Here is a 22056-nt window from a genome sequence, read left to right on the forward strand (position 1 = left end):
ACAAACAAAGCCTTGTAGAAAGGAAACAAAAATGACGTAAAAGGCTTCCCACTCCTACAGCTACAAAAATGTATAATTAATTACAATAATAATAATTTCTACAAAAAACGAATTTAGCTCTTCTAGATGCAGAAACTTCATCACACAAGTAAGCACAGCCTGATTGGAAATGGGGCATAGGTAGGGACAACCAGTCTTGTAGTCGTCCCCATTCAATCTCCAACCGATGATCACCTTCCATCTGGAACTTACATAACCATAAAGGTAAGGAAAGGAAAAACTCAATGCTTCATGGGAATCCCCGGCAGCCTACGTCTACTGCAGCATAACTAAGGGAGGATTCAGGGTCACCTGGTCCAGCCCTAACTATATGCTTTAGCAAAAAGGAAAGTTTGAAGCCTAATCTTGAAAGTAGAGATAGTGTCTGTCTCCCGAATCCAAACTGGAAGCTGGTTCCACAGAAGAGGGGCCTGAAAACTGAAGGCTCTGCCTCCCATTCTACTTTTAAATACTCTAGGAACAACAAGTAGGCCTGCAGAGCGAGAGCGAAGTGCTCTAATAGGGTGATATGGTACTACAAGGTCATTAAGATAAGATGGGGCCTGATTATTTAAGACCTTGTATGTGAGGAGCAGGATTTTGAATTCAATTCTGGATTTAACAGGAAGCAAATGAAGGGAAGCCAGTCTCAGACCAACAGAATAGACCCAGCAGAAGAAGCTACTTCCATTTAGGAGTTTTCAAGGCCTCTGAGGATTTCCTCCAGTTTTTATCCATCTATTGGTATCAAGACTGCATCTGTGAGATTTTCTGCCACAGAGGGAATTTTACACGACTGCTACAGCTGCCAAACGTCTTGATGCATGCTCAATCATCCAGGTAAGTAAATCTCCAAAAGTTGATTCTGTTCATCTGGACGCAGCGTTTTGTGGGAGAAACGTTTCGTCACTCATCCAGGTGACTTCTTCAGTCTCAGCTGACTGCAGGTTTCCTCAATCTTATAAACAGAACATTTGCATAATGACTGAAAGCAGCCCACTGAAGGAAGAATGGGCTGGGAGGTCAGAGATCAGTGGGCTTTGGTCAGTGGTTGTTGATCATGAACTGACAGATCTGTATCCTGTGTGTGCACCCACTGTGGGCCTTTTCTGTGCTTAGTGTCAGCCTGAGCTCCATGCAGGCCTCAAAGGCCAAGCAATTCAAAAGCTTCACCAAAACAAGGCACCACTCAAATAGCTGGACCCAGGCTCGCCGCCCTTATGGAGGAAAACATAGAAGATGATCTCTGTGAGTTATTTTTACTGTCATATTATAAAATGTGATGTTCTAGCATCATGTTATTCTTCTTAAGCCTTTGAAAAGCTTCCTCTGTGTCCATTAAACTGATGACTTTAGTGCTGCTGTCTACTTGTTACATTTAGTACTGTTTAATTTTCAACCTAGGAAGATCTGTAAGAAGGACTCACAATATAACATAATACTGTAAGATTACTTACAGGTAAAATACTCAGATTGTACTTAGATAAAAGTATGTAATCACAGACTCGCCCAGCCCGACTGCCTTGAAGCTCAGGTGTCTTCACTGCCTCCTCTGATAAGAGCTGGAGACCTGAGTAGGTTCGTCACCCATCAGCAGCAGATCACCTCTCGATCGGGCACGTTTTCATCTGGGAGGCTTTTAGAGCTCACTGCCCTCGGCGTCGCTGCTGGAACAACCAAGTTTTGCTATTGAATCTTTGACCTGCTGATCTCACAGAGGCAGGAGACCCAGAACATCCATGCCAGCTTCAGTTTATGCTCTGTCCTGTCATCCAATCAGATTTGCATGTAATACACTGATATTCAGCCCCAGCCTGGTGTTCTCTCCATCTCTGACCTTTCACACAATTTAAACTAACAAACTTTCTCTTTAAAACTGTTTGTCAATCACAATTTACTCAATTTATTATTATTCTATCACATATTTATATCAGTCATAATGAACTCAGTATGATCTGAGCTGTAAACCTGTATTGATCATCACAAACCTTTATAGCGCTTCAGAGCAGCTCCTTCAGTGGCTGCGGCACCCACGATGTGGGACGGAGAGATTTCCTCCCCTCTGCTGTCAGACTCCACCACAAAGACTTTGCAGCTGATCAAACACACACATGTGCAATAGGACTAAGTGTAACACTCTTTTTCTGACAACGTTGTATTTGTACTCAGTTGTATGTAGCATGTGTATTCTATTTTTATCCTATCATTCTATTCTATTCTATTGGGTACAGTTGTGTACAGTTTCTTATTCTATTCCAGTGTTCTCTCATGTTTGCTATGTAACTGCACTGTCCACTTCCTGCTGTAACAAAACAAATTTCCCACATGTGGGACTAATAAAGATGCTCTTATCGTTACTGTATAACCACAGGTTCACTTCACATTTGGTAGAATATAAAAGGACAAAGCTGGACAATTGTCATCACATTTCTCATTAGTTGCTGTTAGCACAAGCACACAAAGAAAGCAGAGCTTTAGCTTTAGCTCCCTACATCACTTTTAAGCCTGGATGTTGAGGCTTTTGCTTCCTCTCAGCTGTGATGACATCTCTGTCTGCTCCATCTCACCCAACATCATCCATCTGACCTGATGCTACCTGACAAACTAAAGATAAAATATTAAATTCATTTTGCATCACTTACATTTAAAATACATTTAAGGTGGATTTCTTAAAAGGGAAGGGACTGACCTGACTGTTGTGTCGAGACAGGTGTGAAGGGAGTTAAATCCAGTCTTATACTACGGACGTGTTTGGTTTTGGTCTGTAATACGTTGAGTTTATTATCTATAAGTTAACATAGCAAATCCTCCATCCAGAGGCTAAAGTGATATCAGAGCTAGACTACTTTAAGTGAAAACAGATGATCGTCTGAGCCTTAAATGAAATAAGGTTAAAAAGAAATGCTGCTATCGACAGTGTGAGGCAGTGAGCTCTGTTATACCATATTTTTTAATTTTCTTTATTATTATTATATTATAGTGTTATTACCTTCCTGTTACTTCATAATAGAATGACAGTTAATGGTAAAAGTCTTGAATAGTTTTGAATTTATTTTTCCATGATCACATTTCATTCAATCACTCGTGGACTTGTGTGAATGTTACATGTATTATTTTCACCCGTGGATTTACAGACACTGTGTGAACACAGTTTTCATTTTATCCAAAGTTTTACTTGATGTCCAACTGATAAAATCACTGACAGACAACAGAAGCAGGAGCTCAGAGAGAAATTCAATTCAACTTTATTCATAAAGAGACAAATCACAACGTTTGGTTTTATTTTACAGAAACTTCAAACTAAACCAAATTCAGGACGTGTATTAAACCTGCAGCTGATCCCTGTCTGCTGTTCACTCCCTTTGATTTCTGTTACCAGCATCATCTCATGTTCCCCAGGTTCACTGACAACGCTGAAACCACCAGCGGGAGACTAAGAGTGCTGATTTAAAAAGATTCAGACATTTTATTTTGCTGCAGCTCAACATGAGGCTGGATCCTGATTCTTTGTTGTTTTTGTTTTCTCTACATGAAGAAAACAGCAGCAACAAGAAGCACAGCAGGAACTGACAGGCTGACCTTCAGTCCAACAGATCCTCCTGTGTGACCTGCAGGTGAGAAACAGGTGTGAGGTGTCAGGTAGGTGATGATGAAGAACAGAACAGAATCCATTTGCTCTTCAAACTGCTGTCAGACATTATCTGCTGCACTCTGATCACATCACTCAGACCAGCTGCTTTCTACAAAGTCTCATCAGCAACATCTTTACAAACCAACATCAGATTGTGTGTTTTGTGGTCTAAAGTTTTGTGCCTCTGGTTTCTCATTGGCTCACACTCTTGCAGAGCCGTAACACGCACATGAATGAGAGGTGGTGAGTGTAGTTCCTGTTAACAGGGTATTGCAGACCATCCCGCTAATTGCTGAATTTACTTTTGTCTGTCATATTTATAATGAAAAACAAATGTAATCAAATTAGATATTGATATTTTCATATGGGAATTGATCCTGCAACATGAAACGCTGGGATTGGAAGTTCAGCATCGCTGTGCACATCATACCTGTGAGATGACAGACAGCAGTGTGGAGGAGAGTGCGACACAAAAACACAGAAATATGACTGACAGCTGCAAACGAAGCAGCATCTGCTGCAGGTGAAAGATATTGGGACTAGCAGAGCAGAGTGGCTTCACTGTAAAACAAAATTAGCAGTGAGTGTGAAAAGTTTCTGTGTGTGGAGTTCAACACCGTCCACTCAGAAGCTGCATCACTGGATGGTAGATTTAAAAAGCTTGCATTCAGTGACAACAGAGCTGTTGATGAGGCACTTCAGAGAATAACTGCAGCAGCAAAGTGCACTCCCACCCAGCTCCACCATTACAGGGCCAAGTGAAGGAGGAGCCACAGACGTCTGCTGTGTGGAGCCTCTTTGATGAAAGAGCTACAGGAGATGCTGCAAAGAGAAATACTACAGCTGATGTTATGATGGACATGAAATGTTATCTTGAGGAGCCCCTCATCCAACAAGGAGAAGGCCCACAGAGCTGGTGGGAGGCCAAGGCCACAGTCTTTCCCTACCTGTTGAAGGTGATGGAGGGGAGACTGTGCATTGTGGCAACATCTGTTCCTTTGGAGGGTCTTCTCAAAAACTGGGCAGATACTAAGGAGAAACCACATCAGCCCATCCAAGCTGAGGCAGCTGGTTTTTCTGAATGTCAACCTGCACTGAGGACAAACTGTTTGGCTGCTGAGTTTGGTTCTGTTCTGTGGATTTGTTTACAGTGGGGCTTTTTGTGCTGAATTAAACTTAAAGGTTTGATTAAAATATTAAACAACAGTAAGAATGCCTGCTTTTGTAACAGAACAAAAACACAAAATTAGGCAATTATAAGGCTTTTCATAAAAACACTACATGCAAAAGGGTTTGTCAGCACACAAAGCATTCACACTTGCCAAGTAAAGCTAAAGTATGAGGCTACAGAGGATAATAACTTAACCCTTGTGATGTCCTCCCGATTTGCATACAATGTGAGCCATCAGGGGTCAAAAGTGTCCCCACTTCATTTGACTGTTTTTTAATAAACGGTTAACAAATGTGTATTTATGACGACGATTTGTGAGACTGGTAAACTTACCTTTGTTCGTACGATGGTCTTTCGTTCTACACGGTGCATTTCAAGGTCCTGTACCCATCCGTCGGTAAACTGTACCTGGGCTTGTTGCAGTGACCTGAAGTTACTAAACTTCATGAGTGTATGCACTCACTCCAAGAACCGTATAATTATAAATATGAGCGTGGTGAAAGTTGGGCAGCACGCTGACGTCTTTGGTCCCTCTGTGTGCTCGTAAGGGTCTGACCCTTTCACTCCTTTGATTTTTTCCTCGTATCTTTTCTTTGTCTTTTCGTCGAGACTTTTTTGTGCGGCAAAGAAAAAACAAGAAGGTATTGGAACCGGAGAATGAACGTTTTGCGGTGCTGCAAATGCTTGCATTTGATGCGGTACTTGGATTGTTTTGCCACGAGTTCCCGGCATGCAATGCGCGAAAATCACGTGATTGCTAAACAAGGGGGAGGGTGCATCCGGCCTCCTCGGCTGTAATTGGTCCAGCCCAGAGTCGATCATGACCAATTGGCCAATCCAACACCTTTCATTATATATACCCTTCCTAAAAAAACAAAAAAAATCCATCGGCCCATAAAAACAAAAAATCGCCAGCTATGGATCAGGGGTGTCAAACTCAAATACACAGTGGGCCAAAATTCAAAACTGGAACAAAGTCGCAGGCTAACGTTAATATTTATTGAAATATATTTATTCCTCCAGATATAAGAATGAATCTTTTCTCAAACACGTTTTGCTGAAAAACTGAATATGGAACAAGTTCTGCTCCAATTATTTGGGTAAAGATAATAAACACTTTGATGGCCTATAAGTGAAAGTGAAAACGTGATAAACCAATAATATAATTAATAAATAATAAATAATTATATTTTTTGATAAGTGAAGTTCACTGAACTGAAAGGAAATTTTGGTTTGATGATGGTTGACATGTTTTCCAAATAGAAGTTTTTCCTCTAGTGAGGAGATGCAGGTGCAGCAGAGCATTGCTGGAAGAAATGATCCCAAGGGTGGAATCTCCTGAGAAACCTTCAGAGACCCAGCGAGAAGTAGGGACCATAGCTGACAACCCAGGCAGGGGTTGAGGTCAAAGGTCATGCTGTTTGGGGACCTACTGGTCATCATGAGAAGATTCTGGAACCACAGCAATGACCATAAAGCTGCACTGGATGGAGAGCTGTGCCACGGGGCTTTCCAGAGGTAATCACGAGGAGATTGTGGACAACATGTGAAATGAGAGAAAAGCTCTTTATTAGTAACTTTTACAACTTCTGGCAGGTTAATGTCTGAACTTTGGAGTGAAACACACCCTTAGTTACAGGAAATAACACCACTGTCTGTAACTAAGTGAATCCACCTTAACACCACCTGTGTGTGTGTGACTGCATTACACTCCCACTGCTGGGAACCTGAACAAGAACCAGAACAAAGTCTAAAATAGAAGCTGACAAACAGCTGCACCACCGAGTGACACTTTATTTTATAAACTTCACAACAGGTTTCATGTTGTGACCTGTGGAGGTGAAAAGACACAAAACCTGTTTTACAGCTTTTGAGCTGCAGGCAGGATTGAAACACACCTTAGTTAAAAGTCAAACAGCAACATTTTCTCCTCCCCTCACGTCACTCAAATGTGACAAACCAGGAAACAGGAAGTTCTTCGTCCTCAGTAAAGAGAGACGCACAGACGATCAGACTGAGCTCAGACCAAACTAGCAGCTTCCTCTGAGTGAGTCCAGCTACAGGAGAGAAAAGTGGAAAACTCCAACACTGCTGCTTCAAGCTGCTGACGCTCCACACACTGAATGTGAGTTTGAGCAAAAACACGACTCAAAGGAAGTTTCAGTGAAGGTGGTAGAGGAGGGAGGGGAGCCAGGACTGACTGTACTTCCTGTCTGCTGTTTTCAGCTTCACTCACAGACTCAATGGCTTCTAGATCAGAGGAGGATCTCTGCTGTCCGGTCTGTCAGGAGGTCTTCAGAGATCCTGTTATTCTGTCATGTAGCCACAGCTTCTGTAAAGACTGTCTGAAGAGATGGTGGAGAGAGAGACCAACACACGAGTGTCCAGTTTGTAAGGAAATATCAGTGAATGAACCACCTTTAAACCGAGCTTTAAATAACCTGTGTGAGTCGTTCTTACAGGAGAGAGATCAGAGAGCTTCAGAGGCTCTCTGCAGTCTGCACTCTGAGAAACTCAAACTCTTCTGTCTGGACCATCAGCAGCCAGTGTGTGTCGTCTGCAGAGACTCAGAAAAACACACCAATCACAGATTCAGACCCATCGATGAAGCTGCACAACAACACAAGAAGGAACTTCAGGAAACTCTGGAGCCCTTAAAGAAGAAGTTAAAGGTTTGTGAAGAAGTTCAAGTGAAGTTTGATCAAACAGCAGAACACATTAAGGTCCAGGCCCGACACACAGAGAGGCAGATTAAGGAGCAGTTTAAGAAGCTTCAGCAGTTTCTAGCAGAGGAAGAGGAGGCCAGGCTGGCTGCACTGAGGGAGGAAGAGGAGCAGAAGAGTGGGATGATGAAGGAGAAGATGGAGGCTCTGAGCAGAGAGATAGCAGCTCTTTCAGACACAGTCAGAGCCACAGAGGAGGAGCTGAGAGCTGAAGACGTCTCATTCCTGCACAACTACAAGGCTGCAGTGGAAAGAGTCCAGCGCTGCCCCCTGCTGGATGATCCACAGCTGCCCTCAGGAGCTCTGATAGACCAGGCCAAACACCTGGGCAACCTAACCTTCAACATCTGGAACAACATGAAGGACATGGTCTCCTACACTCCTCTCATTCTGGACCCAAACACTGCTCATCCAAACCTCATCCTGTCTGAAGATCTGACCAGTGTGAGACGAGGAGGAGAGAAGCAGCTTCCTGATAATCCAGAGAGGATTGATTTTTACTTCTCTGTCCTGGGCTCTGAGGGCTTTAACTCAGGGACTCACAGCTGGGATGTTGATGTTGGAGACAGTACACGGTGGAGACTGGGTGTGTTAGCAGAGTCTGTGCAGAGGAAGGGAAACAACCTGTCTGGATTATGGAGAATATTTTTCTATGAAGGTAAATACTCAGCACTCTCACCATCAGCTCCTCTCACTGATCTCTCAGTACAGAAGAAGCTCCAGAGGATCAGAGTGAATCTGGACTGGAACAGAGGAAAGCTGTCGTTCTCTGATCCTGATACTAACACACACATACACACCTTCACACACACTTTCACTCACAGGATGTTTCCATACATTAACACTAATGATAAACTGAAGGTGTGTCCGTTGCAGGTGTCAGTGTCAGTGCAGCAGATGAGTTGAGGATGATGATGTTTCTAATGTTGTTTCCTGTCAGTGAGTTGAAGCTGTTAAACTGCAGCTGTCCTCCTGCTGCCTCGTTGTTCCAAAGCTCTTTGTTTCTCTTTTAGTTTCACTCTTTCTTTCTGTTTCTGCTGTCCACCTTTTCACATGGAAAATCATTTCACTGTTTCTCACTGAATGACTCCCCAAACTAGATTTGAAATTCTATCAAGTTCCTAATCATTACAAGTGATTCATGTTTCTATTTGATGTGTAAATGGAGATGATTTAGTTTGCTGGGATATGGACTGACATGTGTTGAATGGGAGGAGCAGTTTGTTGTTGTCTTCTTGTCTGTTTATGACAACAATAAATATGTTGTTGAAACAATGATTCATGTTTAACTCCATATATGAAATGTTTCTGATCTTTGAATTCTGTTTGATTAAAGACTTTCTTCATGACACAAATGAGATTTCAGTGTATTAATAGAACTAAATAAGCTCAGAGTTGAAAGGCTGGAGTATTATGTACGTGCTTCACTGTCAGGATCTTCAGGGGGATTCAAAGGGAAACATCAAACTGCTGTAATGAGATAAACTAGTTGGGCTGAACACACTTATCTGTAGTTTGTCTCCATCCAGGATCATCAGAATATAATGAACATGTGTGAAGAGCCACAAAATGCTGCTGCCCTCTCAGCATGATGAGCTCCAGCCTTTGTTAACAGGACAACAGGAAACATGAGACAACTTTCAGAGACAGTAACCAACTGTGGCCACAAGATGGCAGCAGCTGATCTGAGATCCTTTATTGGACAGAAGGACTCTGCTCTGTGACGTCATCAGAGAGACGGCCTTCACTCTGATAGATCTGACGTCATGTCTGCACTGCGATGATGAAAGCTGATAAACACATTGTTATTGATCCATGAAATCACCTCTGTCCTCTCAAGTGTAGCTGTTTACAGAGCTGAAGAAGTCCTTCATCATCAAAACAGACAAACATGTATTTCCTGTATTAAGTGACGTCATCCTCACTCTGACCTCTTACATACATTCTGTTCAGTTTTCCTGCTGTAAGAAATAAACTGTGTGAAAATAGAAATGCAGGGAAACATCCATTAATCACAGCTGAGCCGTTTGTTTCTGACTCACATTCAATGAGGCTTCAGGTGTAAATACCTCAGAAGTGTTTGTGAGTTCAGTAGAAGCAGACCCAGTCGACCATCATGGCCTCCACAGCACTACACACTGCAACAGAAAGGCCTTCATCATCTGCTGAACCACCTCTGAACCACGACGCTCTCCCTGCATCTAAAAGCTGTTAGTCAGGATGAGATGCTGCTGTGATCGCTCACAATTTACCTGTGAGACCTTTGTAAATATTGTCTTTGTTTCTGGAGGAAACACCTTTAGTCTGTTTGTATTTGGAGTGCAGATCTGGGCGTCCATCACTTTAACCTGCACACGTTTAGTTATTGAGTGTAGTTGATGTTTGGCAGCATTTTATAAGTGACAGTTCATGAACGGTGAAGGAACAGAGGACGCCTGACCATCCTACCTGTGTCAGTAAGAAGACTTTCATCACAACTTCACAACTTAACACAACTGAAACCTGAATTCAGTGTTGCATAGTTTACTAACAGTGTGTGCTGACACTGAAGTTAGCAGTTTGTTTCCTAAGAGCTGCTGGGACAAACCACAGTGAGCGGCTACAGAGTTTAGTTAAGGTGGTTCTAACATGTGAGCTGTTGAATTATTTACAGGGATTTATTTTTCATTTAAAGCATCATTTGTGACGTTTTTATGAAGTTTACTTCTTTTATGTTCTTTGTGTAACGTTTAGATTTTCTTCTCTGGTGTTTTAACTCTTCAGGTTTCCTGTAACAGAGATGTAAACCACCGTTTTCTGATGCTGCTGCACTGGGACATAAACACGGCCACTTTATTAGGCACACCTTGCTGGCTGCAGGTTATAACCCCTGCTGGAAACATCCCACAGATTTGGATCCTTATTGCCATGACAGCACCACACAGCTGCTCCAGATGCTGCAGGATGCTGGTCAGGGCTCTAACAGTGAAACTTTACTGAAAGTAAGAAACCTGAGAGGAAATAAACTTTGACTTTAGTAAGCTGAGCTCTGAAGCTGTGATGGAGCTCAGTCGGTGTGAAGGTGGCTGCTGTGTAACAAGTGTTTGTCTGAGGTGCTGCGACTGATCGTGGTCATGTTTATTTAAAGAAGTCGGTGATGAAGCAGGCTGTGCAGTCCGAGCTCTTCATCAGTTAACAGTCCTCCAGAGCTGCTGCAGGGAGCTGACTGTCCTCCAGGTGGCGCTAAGTGAACAAAGTCCAAAGAAATAAACTTGGACTGTTTTTTGAAGCCTAAATAAAATGTCAATAAACTTTATAGATACATTTGAAACCAGCTACTCTGTGACTTTACACACTCACACAGTAACAGAGCTGATTCCTGATTGGAGCAGCACAGAGTTAGACTTCTTTTCTGGCTGTGGATTGGTTCGTCAGGATTTCCCCCTTTACAGGTTTAAAAACAATCTCTGTCTCTACATTTTTTGACCTCCTTCTTGTGTCTAAAGGTGAAGCAGCACCAGCCTCCTCTGATCCTCATGTTGTAGCTCTGTGTGTCCAGCAGGGGGCAGAACACCTCCAAACTGTGCCAGCAGCTCTCAAGACTTTATTGGTTATTGTCATTTCGTGTTACACAGCCTGAAACGAAATACTGTTCCTCAGCAGCCTCTACAGTGCAATAACCAATATATTTTAAAAAGAATAAATACAGTTTAAAGGGAATAAGTTTAAAAAAGAGCAGCAAAAAAGGCATAAATAGCTTAAAATCTAAGTTCTAAAAAAACCTCCAGTTTTTATTAATATTTTATTATTTATCAAATTATTATAAACTAAAAATATTTTTTACGTGATAAACGGCTTCAGTGCTTCGTCCATGAACTCCTGAAGGTAAAGGGCCCAAAGAGCCAATCAGCAGCTCTGAAACAGGAAATATGACTCATGGAGAAGTTCACAACAGTTTCAGCTGCCAGTTGTACTCATCACCATGGAGACGGTCTCCATGGTGGAGGCAGAGTGACAGTGTTGTAGATGCTGCATTTTGAAGCCTCAGTGTTTATGTTGTGCCCTTAAACAGGGGAAATAGTGAGGAGAGGTGAAAGAGCGGCACAGAATCAGAATCAGAATACTTTATTGATCCCTGGGGGAAATTATTTTTTGTTACAGTGCTCCATTTTAAACCAACATTAAGACAAGACAGACAATACGCTAACTAAGAATAGTACAATATATACATATATATACATACATACATAAGTCACTTATAAATAAATATTTGGAAAAGAAACATGTGTAGTTGTAGCAGTAAACAGTGTGTTAAGTGGATGCGTTGTACAGGGAGATGGCCACAGGCAGGAATGATTTCCTGTGTCGTTCAGTGGTGCTTTTCGGTAATCTCAGTCTCTCACTGAACGAGCTCCTGTGACTGACCAACATGTCATGGAGTGGGTGGGAGGTGTTATCCAACATTGTCTTTATCTTGGACAGCATCCGCCTCTCCGACACCACCTTGAGGGAGTCCAGCTCCATCCCCACAACATTGCTGGCCTTACGGATCAGTTTATTAAGTCTGTTGGCATCTGCGACCCTCAGCCTGCTCCCCCAGCATGCAACAGCATAGAGGATCGCACTGGCCACCACAGACTCGCAGCTCTCACGCTCACTCGTCTGTATAGGGCTTTGGAGTTGACGTCACGCCGCAATGCATTGTGGGAGCGCAGCTCCATTTTCGGGGTCTACGAATCAAAACAAACACACTGTGTTGGAACAACGACGACAAGAAACATGCTTAAAAGCAGCTCAAAAGAAAACGGACGGTATAGAGACCGATTGCGTCCAGAGGCGAAGCAGCGGTACTTGAAAAAAAATAGAGTGCATCGCAAATCTGGACCCATTTGAAATACGGCAGTGGAGTAAAGACCCAGACGACTTACCGCCACTGTCCTACCCCGATATCTTCACGTATCTTGTTTGTGGAGTAAGCGCTTAGACAGCGAACCAGTTTCGTAATTACAAGTCACTGGAGGCGCACATCCAATTTACAAATGGCTGGGTGCAAGATTTGGCTATTTTCAAGCCGCCAAACTCTGAGTACGTCGTCAAAGTAAGTCAGCTGGAGTGCATCGAGTGAAATAGCCATTTTCCACCCCCCACCATAATTAATGTTATACCTCTATCATTGAACTGCTAAAATATCGTTATCATATTATATGCCCGTAATTGTAAAGTACATGCAAGTTAACACATTGATAATCGGGTAAATTATTAACGCCAATTTGTGTCCTTCCTGTCTCATTTCATTTATTGTCTTTACATCAACCAATCAAGTCACTCCATTCTATGTTTGATCGCAATTTCTATAACTTCTGAGACCACCAACGATGATATTATTCAGCTATAAAGTGTGATGTGAACATATTTAGAACTTACCGGAATGAAAATGTCTTGAGCACACCAGCTGATATCTGGAGACGTAACAGAACTTGATATCAGCTCGTCTCACGGCTGCTATCCAGGCTAGACGCCTTCGTTTGGTAATATCCGATACATGAGCTCCTTCATGTTGCTTCCAGGTTGGGAAAGCATAAAAAGACAATCCAAACTTATTCCCGTGCCGGTCGTAAGATCGAACATTGCAGCCGACAACACAGCAAGTACGAACCATGGCTATGCTTTGGCTCCTTACTTAGACCCCCAAAATGGCGGATCGGGCCAAAATCCTTTCCACGCCCACCCCCGTGACATCACGCTCCAAAGCCCTATTGAGTGAAGGAGGAAGCGCGCGAACCCACCTACTGGAGCCCTGAGGCATTAACAATGGATCGACGCACAATCAACCCAGGCAAAACTTTCACTACTTATCTCCCTCTATATTCCCACTGCATATTCTATTCGAAAACAGTCAAAGCAACAAATAAAACATTAATAAGGGCATGACATGAAATGTAAGGAACAGAGATGTACAACTTCAAAACTAATCAAATTTATGATCCACCACATTTATATTTTTGTTCACAGCCATGTAGACAGAGAGGCAGAGAGAGACAGTGCTGTCACTGAGCTACATGTGTCAGAGCTCAGATGAGGCCCACACATGTGTGTTATCTGTTGTTGCTACACACAGTTAAGATATGGAACATGTGAACATGAGACATATGAAGAGACTGAACAGATAAAATGTCCTTTATATCCATCAGTGACTTTTTATTCTTTTAAACTTGTGCTGCTTCTTTTTGACTCGAGTTAGTGTGACACTGATGGAGCTTCTTGCTGCAGTGTGTTTGGGTTTGGCTGATAACACTGGTCATGCATGTTTCCTTCATGCTCTGTGGTAAAAGTGCATCAGTCTGCAGCTCTGTGGCCGCCCTTCTTCTTTTTCTCAGAAACATCCTGATTTCTTTGTTCTCACTGTTTTGCAGAGGTGTTAAGATTAAAAAATAAAAACTGTGAAAAGTTGCTGCTATTTATATAAAGACACCATTTAATGCTTTTAATAAGCTTAAAAGAACAGAATGAAATGTCTCCATCGCTGTAGTGTAATAATATCACAGCACTGTTGCAGTAATTTTAATGTGTTTATTGTACAGAGACTGATTCAGCTGTGATCTACTCAGCAGTGAGAACTGAAGACGTCCGTTATGGACAAACAACCATCAGAACAAGGAGGCCCAGGTACAGCTGCTCTTTATCTTTGACTGTGGACAGAGACAAGCGTTTCCCTTTTTACATGGTAAAAAGAAGATGACCACTGAAGGTGGAATGGTGAAAATGATTGTCATATATTTTAAAACTAACCCAGAGACATAAAAACACCTGATCTCCAGTCTCTAGACGCAGTGAGGCTCCATTAGAAGCTGTTCTGAAATGTGAGGCCTGACCCTCCCACGCTGAAAAAATGCGTTCTCCATTCTTAAACAACACAACAGCTGCACCATGTTTTAGTTATAGCAGCAAGTCAAAACTAATCACATGTTAGGGCTCTTGGTTTTGTGCTTGTGGGTGAAAATGTTATTTTCAAGCTTTTCTTTGTCACATTTTAATATTTGCATTCCTGTTGCCATAGTGCCTGAAGGCTCTTACAATTTAAAAAGAAAAAGAAAAGATTTTACCGGAGGAATTCTCACCTTTTACCTTTGGGCCAGTATTCGTAGAACATTCAGTGTTAACCTGTTCATAGGCCCTAGAATGTTGAATTCAGGATCCAGCAGATGTTTGTGAGGTACATTTTGGAAGAGCTGGATAAACATCGTCTAACTTTTCTTTGCTCTCCAGTATCATTGCAGGAAAATGCAGGCTTTATTAAAACTGATACAATTTAACACTCAATCCCAAAAACAGACTTGACATGTTTCCATGAAGACTGCTTCATAAATCAACAGCTCTGAAAATCCATTAAAAAACAGTAATGTAGAACATGATCGCTCTCACTCTGTGTCTCTAAAAAACCCAGCAAACTGGTGATCACTTCAACAAAATGGGCATAGTTTATGGCTTTATCAGCTGCAACACCATGTGGCACCTGGATCCCCACCCTGCAGGCCCTATAGGTGTCTGACCTCCAAGCCTTGTTGCATATGTCCCTCTGAGGTGCTTGTGCAGTAGCAGTAGCTGTACTAGTAGAACAAAAAGTAGTGGCAGTAAGAGTATTAGTATTGTGCAACAACCAGGCTTCACGAGCAGTCACTCTTCTGGCTTACAAATGGTGAAAACATGTCATGTGCACATGCCACACTCTTAACTGTGAATCAGAAATTTTGAGAGGCGAATTGGAAAAGCAGTTTAAAATTCTGGTTTAGCATAGACAAGAGGCGGAGCCAGACATTTGAAACACCCGGGGCTTAGCCCTAAAGGGTAGTATGCATGTGGGTTTTGTTTTTTTTGTTTGTTTTTTGTTTGTTTTTGTTTTTTTTTGGGGGGGGGGGGGGTTAGAAATGACTGAATGATTAATTGGCTCTGTTTTGAGTTTTGTTCAAAAAAGAATGACTTCATATCGGGAAAAATATATATCACATGTGCAGGACACCTTAAACTAGTTTTTTAATTAAGCAGCAAGGCAGAACAAGGTCGGGGCTGCATCAAGACACGAGGACTAAACCTCAATTCAACCAGACCCAGAACTGATCCAGAATTAAAACAGGACTACAACAGTTCAAAACCAGGACTACTGAGGACTTAACCAAGACAGAACCACAATCAGAACTAGATGATAGTAGCACTAAAAATCATCATAGACCTGCACTACACTTATTTTTTAATTCTACCAAAGTACAATATTTAGATTCAGAAAATTTTTTATCCGAGGTTCGACTAGCTGCCCTTTTTCTCCGGTTCTGTTCATAATTTTTATGGACAGGATTTCTAGGCGCAGCCAAGTGGCGGAGGGCTTTCACTTTGGTGGCCTCAGAATCTCATCTCTGAGTTTTGCGGATGATGTGGTTCTGTTGGCTTCATCGGGTGAGGGCCTCCAGCTCGCACTGGAACGGTTCGCAGCTGAGTGTGAAGCAGCGGGAATGAGGATCAGCACCTCCAAATCTGTGGCCATGGTTCTCAGCTGGAAAAGGGTGGAGTGCCCACTCCGGGTCAGGGATGAGTTCCTGCCCCAAGTGGAGGAGTTCAAGTATCTCGGGGTCTTGTTCGCGAGTGATGGGAGAAGGGAGCCGGAGATCGACAGACGGATTGGGGCTGCAGCTGCAGTAATGCGGACGCTGCACCGGTCCGTCGTGGTGAAGAGGGAGCTGAGTGTAAAAGCGAAGCTCTCAATTTACCGGTCGATCTACGTCCCTACCCTCACCTATGGCCACGAGCTGTGGGTAGTGACCGAAAGAACGAGATCGCGGATACAAGCGGCAGAAATGAGCTTCCTCCGAAGGGTGGCTGGCCTCTCCCTTAGAGATAGGGTGAGAAGTTCGGCCATCCGGGAGGGGCTCAGAGTAGAGCAGCTGCTGCTCCACATCGAAAGGAGCCAGCTGAGGTGGTTCGGGCATCTGACAAGGATGCCCCCTGGGCGCCTCCTGGGTGAGGTGTTCCAGGCATGTCCCACCGGGAGGAGGCCCCGGGGCAGACCCAGGACACGCTGGAGAGATTATATCTCTCGGCTGGCCTGGGAACGCCTTGGTGTTCCCCCGGATAAGCTGGAGGAGGTGGCTGGGGAGAGGGAGGTCTGGGCCTCTTTGCTTAGGCTGCTGCCCCCGCGACCCGGCCTCGGATAAAGTGGATGAAGATGGATGGAAAATTTTATATAATTATTTAGCCTTGTTGTGCAAACAAGCCTGCATAACTTAATAAATACAGAATTTGAAAAATAGCAAACCTAAAAAGAAACATGAGTACCTGTGATACGGTGATACTTTTGGTAAACAACCATTTGACTAACATGTGTGTCTCACCTGCTCTTGTTCATCTCTGTTCTGTTCCTCTCTCTCCCTCTTTGTGCTGACAATCATCAAATATACAGTTGAAACCAGATATTTACAAACTCTTCAGATAAAAACAAACACTTTTTAATTGTAACATCAAATCAGACTAAATGTTTATTTTTTTAGATTGATAAATATATTATTTATCAATAACAATATTTGTTAACTTTAAGAGTAAAGAGAGAAACTATCTGTATTTCTTAATTGTAAATGACACCAAATTGTATTCAAACTTGAGCCACACTTATGGAGCTCCACAGTTCTTTTCCTGGTGTTTTGGTTGACATCTCTTGATGTTCCCATGTCACAGAAACAGGCTCTGTGTTTTGCCTTATATGCATCCACAGCTGTGCCACCAGTTTACTCACATGGACTCTACTAAACTATCAGAAGCTTCTTCAGCTCAGAATGGAATCGTCTGGAGTTTTCTTATTAATTAACAAACTTAGTGTATATGTACTCCTAAATATGATGAAAGTGATAAAAATAGCTCTGTCTCTCTTTATTCTGACATTTAACTAATTCAAAAGATATTTCAATATTTATTTATTTATTTATTTATTTATTTATTTTTTCTCAAATCTCTTTATTTGGTTTTCCAGTGTTCTTTATCATAAAGGCTACTAAGATTCAAATATAAATGATTGCATATATACAATAGGAAAAAACAAAGTAAAAACAAAACAACAACAACAAAAAAGGCAACAACAAACAACGTTGGACAGAGGATGCTATTTATCGAACTACCAATAAGGCTCAGTGACCATTTATATCTGTACAGTATTGAAGAAATCTATAAAAGGTTGCCAGGTTGAATGGAATTCCTCCAACCTCCCCTTTAGTAGGAGTTTAATTCTTTCCAGCTGCAAGTGTCTCAATACATCTTGTATTAACGCTGATGTGGTAGGAAGCACCTTTTGTTTCCAGTTTAATAGAATCAAACGGCGTGCCAGCAGCGTCACAAAACGTATCACATTATTTTGGGTGGCTGATAGGTCTACAACAACCGGCTTCACTCCAAATAAAGCACAGATTGGGTCTGGCTTAAGTGTTTTTTTTAGAATTTTAGACAAGATATGAAAGACATTATTCCAATATGTTGTTATACAGGGACAAGTCCAAAACATATGCGCCAGTGAAGCAGGTTGCTGTTTACATCTTTTGCAGGACGAGTTTACGTTGGGGAACATTTTTGACAGTTTCAACTTTGATAAATGGAGTCTATGTAGCACTTTAAACTGTAAGAGTCCATGACGAATGCAAACAGAGGAAGAGTGTACATTTTCCTGGGCTTTTTTCCATTGATTGTCTGTAATTCTCGTACCAAGGTCACGCTGCCAGGCCTCTTTCAGATAGTCAAGTGTGACAGTTCCATCCAGTTGTGACAAAGCGTTGTGAATTTTTGTTATTAGTCCTTTCTTGAGTGGATCAAACTGAAATAAGTTATCTAAGGCAGAGTCTGGGGGCCGACCTGGAAAAGATGGAAAAAGCTTCCCTACAAAGCTTCTGATCTGTAAGTATTTGAAAAAGTCATTACTGTGCAAGTCAAATTTTTCTTGCAGTTGCCGGAATGTGGGAAAAACCTTGTTGATGAATAAATCCTTTATTGAGTGCAGCCCCTTGTGGTTCCATTGGAGAATTAAATGTTTGAGAGTGATGGTGCGAATGATGCGTTATTCATGAGTGGAGTTAGTATGGAAGCTTCCTTCCACCCGAAATGTTTCCTTATCTGTGTCCAGATTTTAATTGTATGAGAGACTACAGGATTTTTAAAGTCATGTTTAGGGATAGGGAGAGCTGAATAGATCAAAGCTTCTAATGAGGAGGGGTAGCAGCTTTCATTCTCCATCGTTGTCCAGTCGGCCCCCTTAGTCCGCAACCAAAACGACATGGAACGAACATTACATGACCAATAATACAGACGGAAGCATGGTAACCCCATCCCTCCCTGACATGTCGGTCTCTGCAGGTAGCTTTTCTTGATTCTTGGATTCTTTCTGTTCCATATGAAATAGGATATTAAGGAGTCTAATTTATTAAAAAAGGCTTTATTAATCACAATAGGGATACACTGAAATAAAAATAAGAATTTGGGAAGAATATTCATTCTAACAATGTTTATCCTCCCTGCTGGTGAAATTGGTAGATTAATCCATTTGTCTATGTTATTTTTGGTTTCATCATATAGTTTAGAGAGATTGTGTTTAAATAAACCACAATAATCCTGAGTGACATTTATTCCAAGATATTGGAACTGTTTAGAAACCCGGAATGGCAAGGTACTGAAACAACTTGGGTTACCTATTGCTTTAGAGTTGTCATGGTCCTGAGTCTGAGGACTCAGTGTTTTGTTTCCTTATGCTTTTGTTCATTCCGAGTGTGTATTCTGTTGTGATTTTGCCATTTGTTAGGTTTCTGTTCTCTGCCTGCCTGCTCCCACTTCTCTGTGTTCCCTCTGTCTGTCCATGGTGTTATTGTGTCTGCTCATGAGTCTGCCTGTCAAGTTCAGTGTCCTGTCTGGTTCTGTGTCTGTTTCCTGTTTTATTCTGAAAGTTCATGTCTCATGTCAGTGTGTTCAGTTTTACCTCTCCCCTGTCTCGTTATGCCCATTAGTTCCAGCTGTGTCCCCTCCTGTGTGCCATTTCCTGATTACCTGGTGTGTGTATTTATAGTTGGTGTCTGCTTCTCGTGGCGTCGTCTGTATTTCTCTGTGAACCTCCCGTGTAGTCTGCACTGTTCCATGTTTTTGCGTGTCTCTCTGCTCCTCGCTTCATGTCCTCCATTTTTGCATTAGGTTTCCCAGTTTAGGTTTATGTTCGGTTCTGCCCACACCTTGGTTTTGTGCACTGTAAATAAAACCCACTTGCACCTCCGCCATTGTCTGCTATTGGATCCTCCTTTCTCACCCTCCACACGACTGCCGCCCCAGCCGTGACAGAACGACAAATTAAGAGTGTAATATCTTTATTAAGCTGTTATTTATTAATGCATACATAATAATGTGCTCGGTGACATAAAGGTCCCCTTTCCAGAGTTTGTGTGCTGCGTAGTTTTTCTCTTTGTTTTAGTTGTTTTGTTTTTCCATCTTCTATTCACAACCCAGTGTTTAAAATGTTTAAAAGGTTAAATAATATGCTTATTTAATAATGTTCTACAAAGAGGTCAATGTGTTTGGGATCTTATTAGATCTCTCAGAAAAGCTGTCAGAGCAAAACTTTTTTTCTTTCATAATAACAGCTTAATGTTAAACCGCTGAGTCCATCTAAAACATGTTTGTGCATCAGGACCAACCTGATACATAGAGTTCTGCTGGAGGATGTTGCTTAGTGGCAAAACATTGGTCTGATTGAGCTTTTTGGTTGTTCAGAACTCACTCAGCCTTTGGAGTTAGTTTTTAGGACATCCTGATAATAATGAACTACATTAGTCCAGCCTAGAAGCAATAATAATATTACTTTAAGATAATAATAACAATAATATTTCAGGTTGTTAGAGATTTACAGTTATCAAACAGTTAGGTGAATAAACAACACTGAGACACTTGGAGACAGTTAACGTGCTGCACGGGTGAGAGCTCAGAGAGAGACTCACTCACACCGAGCTGCAGTTCGTCTTTATTTATAGTAAGCAGGGTGAAACAAGCATAGCAGTTTCCTTTAATTTTGCATACGTGTGTGTGTGTGTGTGTGTGTGTGTGTGTGTGTGTGTGTGTGTTAATCTCTCGCGGTAAATGTCACAGGGTGAACTTCCTGTTTCTAGAGACAGAGCGAGTAGTACATTTTGTTCTTTTCCTATTAAGAGTAAAATATGAACATATACTTTAATGTATATAAAGTATGTTTGCTTGGTATGTAAACCAAGCAAACAAATCAGGAAGAGGAATCATTGATCAATGACTGCTGAACATAAACCTTATAAAAGCGTTTCTTCCTTAACACAGCTGAATACCTCATGAAGTTCCTCAACAGAGTGCCAAGAGTGTGCAAAGCAGTGATCAAAGCAAAGGTTGACTATTTAAAAAAATATAACATAAACATAACCAAACATATTTATTTATAGTTATTTCATTCTTTTTTCTTTACTACAAAATTACACATGTGTTCATTTAGAGTTTTGGTGCCTTCAGTAACAATCTACAAAATAAAGAAGTAAAAATAAAGTAAAAAGAAGTAAAAATGAAAAGCTGCGTCCAAACTGTGTGTATTATGTAGAAACGTCTCCACTAGTTTCACATAAGCATGATCTCACAAAATAATTTTTAATCCAGCAGACCTAACGTTATTTTGTCCCTCCAAAGCGTAAAACACAACAAAATTATCCTGATTCCTGACAGGATTGTGGCATAATATTACACAGAATCTGACACCTCAGCTCTATAGAAGATGGATGGACTAAGCAAATTTAGTCCATCCATCTTCCTCTGCTTATCCAGGGACTGTCACTAACCAAATTTTTAAGCAGGAGAAAAAATAGCACTTTTAAGGACATGAAAAGCTTTATCGACAAAAACAAGGCACCCTGCCCCTGTAATCTTTTATTTACAATATTGTATTTGGTTAAAATGTTCTGATGGTTCAAATATTTTATATTATTTAGTTGTTGCAAAATAATGTGTGTGCCAGTCTCCAATGAGACATTTACAAGTGTGTAACAATATACTATGTCTATATACACTCAACAAAAATATAAACGCAACACCTTTGTTACTGCTCCCATTCCCCATGGGATGGACGTAGAGACCTAAAATTCATTCCAGATACACAATATAACCATCCCTCCCAAACAGTGGTCACAAATCAGTCCAAATGTGTGGTAGTGGGCACATCTGCCATATTGAGATAATTCGTCCCACCTCACAGGTGTGCCACATCAGGATGCTGATCTGACATCATGAGTAGTGCACAGGTGTACCTCAGACTGCCCACAACAAAAGGCCACCCTGTAGTTTCTGACACTTTGCATGTTTAGCACGAGGCTAAAATTCCCCCTCAGTGGGTCACTGGTGACCTGCTGGATGTTCAGAGGTTCATTAAATCCAACATGACTAAAAACACAAATGTCAAAGGAAATAAACAAAATATTTAAAGTCAATCATTCTGATCA

At 41.7% G+C, this 22056-nt stretch overlaps 3 protein-coding genes across 3 annotated transcripts in view; 2 read left to right on the forward strand and 1 right to left on the reverse strand.

The window, feature by feature from the left end:
- Positions 1-22056, reverse strand: part of LOC146578510 (hemicentin-2-like) — an 871231-nt gene that overhangs the window by 55456 nt on the left and 793719 nt on the right. The gene's annotated exons all lie outside the window — the stretch shown is intronic.
- LOC146578513 (limbic system-associated membrane protein-like) overlaps positions 1-22056 on the forward strand; it is a 75247-nt gene that overhangs the window by 5900 nt on the left and 47291 nt on the right. The gene's annotated exons all lie outside the window — the stretch shown is intronic.
- Positions 7082-8600, forward strand: LOC146578514 (nuclear factor 7, brain-like). The gene has a single exon (XM_085268782.1). The coding sequence runs from the start codon at positions 7085-7087 to the stop codon at positions 8468-8470; it is 1386 nt and encodes a 461-aa protein (XP_085124908.1). The 5' UTR covers positions 7082-7084; the 3' UTR covers positions 8471-8600.

This window comes from Mchenga conophoros, linkage group LG3, assembly GCF_057382185.1.
Source record: "Mchenga conophoros isolate Kocher_MC1m ecotype Shallow Benthic linkage group LG3, M_conophoros_male_GT1.1, whole genome shotgun sequence".
NCBI lineage: Eukaryota > Metazoa > Chordata > Actinopteri > Cichliformes > Cichlidae > Mchenga > Mchenga conophoros.